Source organism: Salmo salar, unplaced genomic scaffold (assembly GCF_965601325.2).
Source record: "Salmo salar unplaced genomic scaffold, fSalSal1 ptg000691l, whole genome shotgun sequence".
In the NCBI taxonomy this organism is placed as follows: Eukaryota; Metazoa; Chordata; class Actinopteri; order Salmoniformes; family Salmonidae; genus Salmo; species Salmo salar.
In genome coordinates this window covers 2,390,295-2,402,500 of record NW_027675466.1, presented here as the reverse complement: position 1 = coordinate 2,402,500, position 12,206 = coordinate 2,390,295, and the positions used below count along the sequence as shown (strand labels likewise).

Below are 12,206 nucleotides of genomic sequence, written 5' to 3'. Positions count from 1 at the left end.
CAAGTTAGCAGGGGAACCTATAAACACACAGCCAAGTTAGCAGGGGAACCAATAAACACACAGCCAAGTTAGCAGGGGAACCTATAAACACACAGCCAAGTTAGCAGGGGAACCTATAAACACACAGCGAAGTTAGCAGGGGAGGCTATAAACACACAGCCAAGTTAGCAGGGGAACCAATAAACACACAGCCAAGTTAGCAGGGGAACCTATAAACACACAGCCAAGTTAGCAGGGGAACCTATAAACACACAGCCAAGTTAGCAGGGGAGGCTATAAACACACAGCCAAGTTAGCAGGGGAGGCTATAAACACACAGCCAAGTTAGCAGGGGAACCTATAAACACACAGCCAAGTTAGCAGGGGAACCAATAAACACACAGCCAAGTTAGCAGGGGAACCAATAAACACACAGCCAAGTTAGCAGGGGAACCTATAAACACACAGCCAAGTTAGCAGGGGAACCTATAAACACACAGCCAAGTTAGCAGGGGAACCTATAAACACACAGCCAAGTTAGCAGGGGAGGCTATAAACACACAGCCAAGTTAGCAGGGGAACCAATAAACACACAGCCAAGTTAGCAGGGGAGGCTATAAACACACAGTGTGTGTGTGTGTAGTGTGTGTATAGTGTGTGTGTGTGTATAGTGTGTGTGTAGTGTGTGTGTGTGTGTAGTGTGTGTGTAGTGTGTGTGTGTGTAATGTATGTGTGTAGTGTGTGTGTGTGTAGTGTGTGTGTGTATAGTGTGTGTGTAGTGTGTGTATAGTGTGTGTATAGTGTGTGTGTATGTATAGTGTGTGTGTGTGGTGTGTGTATAGTGTGTGTGTAGTGTGTGTGTGTGTAGTGTGTGTGTGTGTGTGTGTGTGTGTGTGTATAGTGTGTGTGTGTGGTGTGTGTGTGTGTGTGTATAGTGTGTGTGTATAGTGTGTGTAGGTGTGTGTGTGTGTGTGTGTGTGTGTGTATAGTGTGTGTGTATGTAGTGTGTGTGTGTGTGTGGTTAGTGTGTGTGTAGTGTAGTGTGTGTGTGTGTGTGTATAGTGTGTGTATAGTGTGTGTGTGGTGTGTGTGTGTATAGTGTGTGTGTGGTGTATAGTGTGTGTATAGTGTATAGTGTGTGTGTAGTGTGTGTGTGTGTAGTGTGTGTGTGTGGTGTGTGTGTGTATAGTGTGTGTGGGTGTAGTGTGTGTGTGGGTGTAGTGTGTGTGTGGGTGTAGTGTGTGTGTATAGTGTGTGTGTAGTGTGTGTGTGTGTGTGTTTATAGTGTGTGTGTGTGTAGTGTGTGTAGTGTGTGTGTGTGTGTGTGTGGTGTGTGTGTATAGTGTGTGTGTGTCTCTGTGTAGTGTGTGTGTAGTGTAGGTGTGTGTAGGTGTGTGTATAGTGTGTGTGTGTATTACCTGAGTAGGGCTGGACATTGACCCCCCACCTGTCAGCCTCCAGTCCGTAGACCTCCAGAGCTCTCCTCTGACACACACGCTCCAACTCATCCACATGTTCTGTTCCCCCGTAGTACCTACACACACACACACACACACACACACACACACACACACACACACACACACACACACACACACACACACACACACACACACACACACACACACACAACCAGTCTAAAGTTTTATAACACCGACTCATTCAACGGTTTTTCTTTATTTTTTTTTACTATTTTCTACATCGTAGAATCAAAACTATGGAATAATGTAGTTAAACAAATCAAAATATATATTTTATATTTGAGTTTCTTCAAAGTATCCTGGATGACAGGTTTGTAGTCTCCTGGACGGCTCTGTAAGAAGAGAGATGGACTCTCTCTTTAATTTATTAACAAAGCAGTCAGAAACGTCCTCTACACATCACCGATTTATATTAGACCTACAAATTACCAACCCCATTCTCTCTCAGGGATAGATAACCAAACCCCATTCTCTCTCAGGGATAGATAACCAAACCCCATTCTCTCTCAGGGATAGATAACCAACCCCATTCTCTCTCAGGGATAGATAACCAACCCCATTCTCTCTCAGGGATAGATAACCAAACCCCATTCTCTCTCAGGGATAGATAACCAATCCCATCCTCTCTCAGGGATAGATAACCAAACCCCATCCTCTCTCAGGGATAGATAACCAAACCCCATTCTCTCTCAGGGATAGATAACCAACCCCATTCTCTCTCAGGGATAGATAACCAAACCCCATTCTCTCTCAGGGATAGATAACCAACCCCATTCTCTCTCAGGGATAGATGACCAAACCCCATTCTCTCTCAGGGATAGATGACCAACCCCATTCTCTCTCAGGGATAGATGACCAACCCCATTCTCTCTCAGGGATAGATGACCAACCCCATTCTCTCTCAGGGATAGATAACCAAACCCCATTCTCTCTCAGGGATAGATAACCAAACCCCATTCTCTCTCAGGGATAGATAACCAACCCCATTCTCTCTCAGGGATAGATAACCAACCCCATTCTCTCTCAGGGATAGATAACCAACCCCATTCTCTCTCAGGGATAGATAACCAACCCCATTCTCTCTCAGGGATAGATAACCAAACCCCATTCTCTCTCAGGGATAGATAACCAAACCCCATTCTCTCTCAGGGATAGATAACCAAACCCCATTCTCTCTCAGGGATAGATAACCAAACCCCATTCTCTCTCAGGGATAGATAACCAAACCCCATTCTCTCTCAGGGATAGATAACCAAACCCCATTCTCTCTCAGGGATAGATAACCAAACCCCATTCTCTCTCAGGGATAGATAACCAAACCCCATTCTCTCTCAGGGATAGATAACCAAACCCCATTCTCTCTCAGGGAGAGATAACCAACCCCATTCTCTCTCAGGGAGAGATAACCAACCCCATTCTCTCTCAGGGAGAGATAACCAACCCCATTCTCTCTCAGGGATAGATAACCAACCCCATTCTCTCTCAGGGATAGATAACCAACCCCATTCTCTCTCAGGGATAGATAACCAACCCCATTCTCTCTTTCTGGGATAGATAACCAACCCCATTCTCTCTTTCTGGGATAGATAACCAACCCCATTCTCTCTTTCTGGGATAGATAACCAACCCCATTCTCTCTTTCTGGGATAGATAACCAACCCCATTCTCTCTTTCTGGGATAGATAACCAAACCCCATTCTCTCTTTCTGGGATAGATAACCAAACCCCATTCTCTCTCAGGGATAGATAACCAAACCCATTCTCTCTCAGGGATAGATAACCAAACCCATTCTCTCTCAGGGATAGATAACCAAACCCCATCCTCTCTCAGGGATAGATAACCAACCCCATCCTCTCTCAGGGATAGATAACCAACCCCATTCTCTCTCAGGGATAGATAACCAACCCCATTCTCTCTCAGGGATAGATAACCAACCCCATTCTCTCTCAGGGATAGATAACCAACCCCATTCTCTCTCAGGGATAGATAACCAACCCCATTCTCTCTCAGGGATAGATAACCAACCCCATTCTCTCTCAGGGATAGATAACCAACCCCATTCTCTCTCAGGGATAGATAACCAACCCCATTCTCTCTCAGGGATAGATAACCAACCCCATTCTCTCTCAGGGATAGATAACCAACCCCATTCTCTCTCAGGGATAGATAACCAACCCCATTCTCTCTCAGGGATAGATAACCAACCCCATCCTCTCTCAGGGATAGATAACCAAACCCCATTCTCTCTCAGGGATAGATAACCAACCCCATCCTCTCTCAGGGATAGATAACCAAACCCATTCTCTCTCAGGGATAGATAACCAAACCCCATTCTCTCTCAGGGATAGATAACCAACCCCATTCTCTCTCAGGGATAGATAACCAACCCCATTCTCTCTCAGGGATAGATAACCAACCCCATTCTCTCTCAGGGATAGATAACCAACCCCATTCTCTCTCAGGGATAGATAACCAAACCCCATTCTCTCTCAGGGATAGATAACCAAACCCCATTCTCTCTCAGGGATAGATAACCAAACCCCATTCTCTCTCAGGGATAGATAACCAAACCCCATTCTCTCTCAGGGATAGATAACCAAACCCCATTCTCTCTCAGGGATAGATAACCAAACCCCATTCTCTCTCAGGGATAGATAACCAAACCCCATTCTCTCTCAGGGATAGATAACCAAACCCCATTCTCTCTCAGGGATAGATAACCAAACCCCATTCTCTCTCAGGGATAGATAACCAACCCCATTCTCTCTCAGGGATAGATAACCAAACCCCATTCTCTCTCAGGGATAGATAACCAACCCCATTCTCTCTCAGGGATAGATAACCAACCCCATTCTCTCTCAGGGATAGATAACCAACCCCATTCTCTCTCAGGGATAGATAACCAACCCCATTCTCTCTCAGGGATAGATAACCAACCCCATTCTCTCTCAGGGATAGATAACCAAACCCATTCTCTCTCAGGGATAGATAACCAAACCCATTCTTTCTCTCTCTCCCCCCCACCACCAGTTTTAAAAAACACATAATTGTGGGAAATCTGCTTTTAGTTATCGTTGTCCCTGGTGTGTAGAACAATATTCAGAATTCCTTGCAGTTAGATATTCTGATTCCTTCCAGGCATTTTTTAATTATTAAATTGAAGACTTTTTGTTACAGAATGCGAATGCTTTTCTTAAATATATTTAAATGTTGTTTAGGGCAGCAGGTGGCCTAGTGGTTAGAGCGTTGGGCCAGTAACCAGCAGGTAGCCTAGTGGTTAGAGCGTTGGGCCAGTAACCAGCAGGTAGCCTAGTGGTTAGAGCGTTGGGCCAGTAACCAGCAGGTAGCCTAGTGGTTAGAGCGTTGGGCCAGTAACCAGCAGGTAGCCTAGTGGTTAGAGCGTTGGGCCAGTAACCAGCAGGTAACCTAGTGGTTAGAGCGTTGGGCCAGTAACCAGCAGGTAGCCTAGTGGTTAGAGCGTTGGGCCAGTAACCAGCAGGTAGCCTAGTGGTTAGAGCGTTGGGCCAGTAACCAGCAGGTAACCTAGTGGTTAGAGCGTTGGGCCAGTAACCAGCAGGTAGCCTAGTGGTTAGAGCGTTGGGCCAGTAACCAGCAGGTAGCCTAGTGGTTAGAGCGTTGGGCCAGTAACCAGCAGGTAGCCTAGTGGTTAGAGCGTTGGGCCAGTAACCAGCAGGTGGCCTAGTGGTTAGAGCATTGGGCCAGTAACCAGCAGGTAGCCTAGTGGTTAGAGAGTTGGGCCAGTAACCAGCAGGTAGCCTAGTGGTTAGAGCGTTGGGCCAGTAACCAGCAGGTAGCCTAGTGGTTAGAGCGTTGGGCCAGTAACCAGCAGGTAGCCTAGTGGTTAGAGCGTTGGGCCAGTAACCAGCAGGTAGCCTAGTGGTTAGAGCATTGGGCCAGTAACCAGCAGGTAGCCTAGTGTTTAGAGCGTTGGGACAGTAACCAGCAGGTAGCCTAGTGGTTAGAGCGTTGGGCCAGTAACCAGCAGGTAACCTAGTGGTTAGAGCGTTGGGCCAGTAACCAGCAGGTAGCCTAGTGGTTAGAGCGTTGGGCCAGTAACCAGCAGGTAGCCTAGTGGTTAGAGCGTTGGGCCAGTAACCAGCAGGTAGTCTAGTGGTTAGAGCGTTGGGCCAGTAACCAGCAGGTAGCCTAGTGGTTAGAGCGTTGGGCCAGTAACCAGCAGGTAGCCTGGTGGTTAGAGCGTTGGACTAGTAACCAGCAGGTAGCCTAGTGGTTAGAGGGTTGGGCCAGTAACCAGCAGGTAGCCTAGTGGTTAGAGCGTTGGGCCAGTAACCAGCAGGTAGCCTAGTGGTTAGAGCGTTGGGCCAGTAACCAGCAGGTAGCCTAGTGGTTAGAGCGTTGGGCCAGTAACCAGCAGGTAGCCTAGTGGTTAGAGCGTTGGGCCAGTAACCAGCAGGTAGTCTAGTGGTTAGAGCGTTGGGCCAGTAACCAGCAGGTAGCCTAGTGGTTAGAGCGTTGGGCCAGTAACCAGCAGGTAGCCTGGTGGTTAGAGCGTTGGACCAGTAACCAGCAGGTAGCCTAGTGGTTAGAGGGTTGGGCCAGTAACCAGCAGGTAGCCTAGTGGTTAGAGCGTTGGGCCAGTAACCAGCAGGTAGCCTAGTGGTTAGAGCGTTGGGCCAGTAACCAGCAGGTAGCGTAGTGGTTAGAGCGTTGGGCCAGTAACCAGCAGGTAGCCTAGTGGTTAGAGCGTTGGGCCAGTAAACCGAAAGGTGTGACACATTGAATCCCCCATTTGTTCGTTCTGCTCCTGAACAATATAACCCACTGTTCCCTGGTAGGCCGTCATTGTGAATAAGAATTTGTTCTTAACTGACTTGTCTAGTTAAATAAAGGTTCATAAAGGTTCATAAAGGTTCATAAAGGTTCATAGCGCCCACCGCTGTCCAGGATACCCCTCTGAGTGACTCCCTGTTTAAATAAAGGTTCATAAAGGTTCATAGTACCCACCGCTGTCCGGGATACCCCTCTGAGTGACTCCCTGTTTAAATAAAGGTTCATTAAGGTTCCTAAAGGTTCCTAAAGGTTCATAAAGGTTCCTAAAGGTTCATAAAGGTTCATTAAGGTTCCTAAAGGTTCATTAAGGTTCATTAAGGTTCATAAAGGTTCATAGCACCCACCGCTGTCCGGGATACCCCTCTGAGTGACTCCCTGTTTAAATAAAGGTTCATTAAGGATCATAAAGGTTAATAAAGGTTCATAGTACCCACCGCTGTCCGGGATACCCCTCTGAGTACTTGTTGTTCATACAGGACCCCAGGGCTTCCAGAACGGCTCTGGAGGTGAAGTTCTCTGATGCGATCAGCTCCAGGCCAAAGGTCTGACGATGCTTCTCTCGCTTGATGATGGAGAACACCTACACACAATACACCGTTTCATTATAATACACACACCTACACAATACACCGTTTCATTATAATACACACACCTACACAATACACCGTTTCATTATAATACACCTACACAATACACCGTTTCATTATAATACACCCACCTACACAATACACCGTTTCATTATAATACACCTACACAATACACCGTTTCATTATAATACACCTACACAATACACCGTTTCATTATAATACACACACCTACACAATACACCGTTTCATTATAATACACCTACACAATACACCGTTTCATTATAATACACACACCTACACAATACACCGTTTCATTATAATACACACACCTACACAATACACCGTTTCATTATAATACACACACCTACACAATACACCGTTTCATTATAATACACACACCTACACAATACACCGTTTCATTATAATACACACCTACACAATACACCGTTTCATTATAATACACACACCTACACAATACACCGTTTCATTATAATACACACACCTACACAATACACCGTTTCATTATAATACACACACCTAGCACAATACACCGTTTCATTATAATACACACACCTACACAATACACCGTTTCATTATAATACACACCTACACAATACACCGTTTCATTATAATACACACACCTACACAATACACCGTTTCATTATAATACACACACCTACACAATACACCGTTTCATTATAATACACACCCCTACACAATACACCGTTTCATTATAATACACACCCCTACACAATACACCGTTTCATTATAATACACACCCCTACACAATACACCGTTTCATTATAATACACACACCTACACACAATACACCGTTTCATTATAATACACACCCCTACACAATACACCGTTTCATTATAATACACACCCCTACACAATACACCGTTTCATTATAATACACACCCCTACACAATACACCGTTTCATTATAATACACACCCCTACACAATACACCGTTTCATTATAATACACACCTACACAATACACCGTTTCATTATAATACACACACCTACACAATACACCGTTTCATTATAATACACACACCTACACAATACACCGTTTCATTATAATACACACCTACACAATACACCGTTTCATTATAATACACACCTACACAATACACCGTTTCATTATAATACACACCTACACAATACACCGTTTCATTATAATACACACACCTACACAATACACCGTTTCATTATAATACACACACCTACACACAATACACCGTTTCATTATAATACACACACCTACACACAATACACCGTTTCATTATAATACACACACCTACACACAATACACCGTTTCATTATAATACACACACCTACACACAATACACCGTTTCATTATAATACACACACCTACACAATACACCGTTTCATTATAATACACACACCTACACACAATACACCGTTTCATTATAATACACACACCTACACACAATACACCGTTTCATTATAATACACACACCTACACACAATACACCGTTTCATTATAATACACACACCTACACAATACACCGTTTCATTATAAAACACACACCTACACAATACACCGTTTCATTATAATACACACGCCTACACAATACACCGTTTCATTATAATACACACCCCTACACAATACACCGTTTCATTATAATACACACCCCTACACAATACACCGTTTCATTATAATACACACCCCTACACAATACACCGTTTCATTATAATACACACCCCTACACAATACACCGTTTCATTATAATACACACCCCTACACAATACACCGTTTCATTATAATACACACCTACACAATACACCGTTTCATTATAATACACACCTACACAATACACCGTTTCATTATAATACACACACCTACACAATACACCGTTTCATTATAATACACACACCTACACAATACACCGTTTCATTATAATACACACACCTACACAATACACCGTTTCATTATAATACACACACCTACACAATACACCGTTTCATTATAATACACACACCTACACAATACACCGTTTCATTATAATACACACACCTACACAATACACCGTTTCATTATAATACACACCCCTACACAATACACCGTTTCATTATAATACACACCTACACAATACACCGTTTCATTATAATACACACCTACACAATACACCGTTTCATTATAATACACACCTACACAATACACCGTTTCATTATAATACACACCCCTACACAATACACCGTTTCATTATAATACACACCTACACAATACACCGTTTCATTATAACACACACCTACACAATACACCGTTTCATTATAATACACACCCCTACACAATACACCGTTTCATTATAATACACACACCTACACAATACACCGTTTCATTATAATACACACACCTACACAATACACCGTTTCATTATAATACACACACCTACACAATACACCGTTTCATTATAATACACACACCTACACACAATACACCGTTTCATTATAATACACACACCTACACAATACACCGTTTCATTATAATACACACACCTACACAATACACCGTTTCATTATAATACACACACCTACACAATACACCGTTTCATTATAATACACACACCTACACAATACACCGTTTCATTATAATACACACACCTACACAATACACCGTTTCATTATAATACACACACCTACACAATACACCGTTTCATTATAATACACACACCTACACAATACACCGTTTCATTATAATACACACCTACACAATACACCGTTTCATTATAATACACCTACACAATACACCGTTTCATTATAATACACCTACACAATACACCGTTTCATTATAATACACACACCTACACAATACACCGTTTCATTATAATACACACACCTACACAATACACCGTTTCATTATAATACACACACCTACACAATACACCGTTTCATTATAATACACACCCCTACACAATACACCGTTTCATTATAATACACACACCTACACAATACACCGTTTCATTATAATACACACCTACACAATACACCGTTTCATTATAATACACACACCTACACAATACACCGTTTCATTATAATACACCTACACAATACACCGTTTCATTATAATACACACCTACACACAATACACCGTTTCATTATAATACACACACCTACACACAATACACCGTTTCATTATAATACACCTACCTACACAATACACCGTTTCATTATAATACACACACCTACACACAATACACCGTTTCATTATAATACACACACCTACACACAATACACCGTTTCATTATAATACACACACCTACACACAATACACCGTTTCATTATAATACACACACCTACACAATACACCGTTTCATTATAATACACACACCTACACAATACACCGTTTCATTATAATACACACACCTACACAATACACCGTTTCATTATAATACACACACCTACACAATACACCGTTTCATTATAATACACACACCTACACAATACACCGTTTCATTATGTGTGACGTACCTCAGGGTCGTTGGAGCGGAGTGGTTCCTCATTATAATACCCCCCCCCCCGTACCTCAGGGTCGTTGGAGCGGAGTGGTTCCTCATTATAATACCCCCCCCCGTACCTCAGGGTCGTTGGAGCGGAGTGGTTCCTCATTATAATAACCCTCCCCCCGTACCTCAGGGTCGTTGGAGCGGAGTGGTTCCTCATTATAATACCACCCCCCCCGTACCTCAGGGTCGTTGGAGCGGAGTGGTTCCTCATTATAATACCCCCCCCCGTACCTCAGGGTCGTTGGAGCGGAGTGGTTCCTCATTATAATACCACCACCCGTACCTCAGGGTCGTTGGAGCGGAGTGGTTCCTCATTATAATACCCCCCCCCCCCCGTACCTCAGGGTCGTTGGAGCGGAGTGGTTCCTCATTATAATACCCCCCCCCCCGTACCTCAGGGTCGTTGGAGCGGAGTGGTTCCTCATTATAATACCCCCCGTACCTCAGGGTCGTTGGAGCGGAGTGGTTCCTCATTATAATACCCCCCCCCCCCGTACCTCAGGGTCGTTGGAGCGGAGTGGTTCCTCATTATAATACCCCCCCCCCCCGTACCTCAGGGTCGTTGGAGCGGAGTGGTTCCTCATTATAATACCCCCCCCCCGTACCTCAGGGTCGTTGGAGCGGAGTGGTTCCTCATTATAATACCCCCCCCCCGTACCTCAGGGTCGTTGGAGCGGAGTGGTTCCTCATTATAATACCCCCCCCCCGTACCTCAGGGTCGTTGGAGCGGAGTGGTTCCTCATTATAATACCCCCCCCCCGTACCTCAGGGTCGTTGGAGCGGAGTGGTTCCTCATTATAATACCCCCCCCGTACCTCAGGGTCGTTGGAGCGGAGTGGTTCCTCATTATAATAACCCCCCCCCCCGTACCTCAGGGTCGTTGGAGCGGAGTGGTTCCTCATTATAATACCCCCCCCGTACCTCAGGGTCGTTGGAGCAGAGTGGTTCCTCATTATAATACACCCCCCCCCCCGTACCTCAGGGTCGTTGGAGCAGAGTGGTTCCTCATTATAATACCCCCCCCCCCCCCCCGTACCTCAGGGTCGTTGGAGCGGAGTGGTTCCTCATTATAATACCCCCCGTACCTCAGGGTCGTTGGAGCGGAGTGGTTCCTCATTATAATACCCCCCGTACCTCAGGGTCGTTGGAGCGGAGTGGTTCCTCATTATAATACCCCCCGTACCTCAGGGTCGTTGGAGCGGAGTGGTTCCTCATTATAATACCCCCCGTACCTCAGGGTCGTTGGAGCGGAGTGGTTCCTGCATCATCTTGTTGTGAGACTCCCACACGTCCTGACTGACATGGTGACTGGTACCGTTGCTATGAGACATGATGACTGGTGCTGATCTACACACACACAGACAGACAGTTAGACGATGCCAGACAGTCAGACGATGCCAGACAGTCAGTCAGACGATGCCAGACAGACGATGTCAGACAGTTAGACGATGCCAGACAGTCAGTCAGTCAGTCGATGCCAGACAGTCAGTCATTCAGACAGTCAGTCAGTCAGACGATGCCAGACAGTCAGTCAGTCAGACGATGCCAGACAGTCAGTCAGTCAGACGATGCCAGACAGTCAGTCAGTCAGACGATGCCAGACAGTCAGTCAGACGATGCCAGACAGTCAGTCAGACGATGCCAGACAGTCAGTCAGACGATGCCAGACAGTCAGTCAGTCAGACGATGCCAGACAGTCAGTTAGACGATGCCAGACAGTCAGTCAGTCAGACGATGCCAGACAGTCAGACGATGCCAGACAGTCAGTCAGACGATGCCAGACAGTCAGTCAGTCAGACGATGCCAGATGAT

At 45.0% G+C, this 12,206-nt stretch overlaps 1 protein-coding gene across 3 annotated transcripts in view; it reads right to left on the bottom strand.

Moving 5' to 3' along the window:
* The window catches only part of LOC106594472 (serine hydroxymethyltransferase, cytosolic), a 53,515-nt gene that overhangs the window by 17,448 nt on the left and 23,861 nt on the right, over positions 1–12,206 (bottom strand). For 2 of the 3 annotated variants that reach the window (XM_082972470.1, XM_082972469.1), the window contains exons 1-3: positions 10,360–10,512; positions 6,708–6,853; positions 1,398–1,513 (exon numbers count right to left, since the gene is read on the bottom strand). In XM_082972470.1, the coding sequence (XP_082828596.1) occupies positions 1,398–1,513; positions 6,708–6,853; positions 10,360–10,497 (400 nt within the window). In that variant the 5' untranslated portion in view covers positions 10,498–10,512. Of the gene's footprint in view, positions 1–1,397; positions 1,514–6,707; positions 6,854–10,359; positions 10,513–11,626; positions 11,742–12,206 lie in introns of those variants that run through there. The other variant, XM_082972471.1, reaches the window with a different exon arrangement.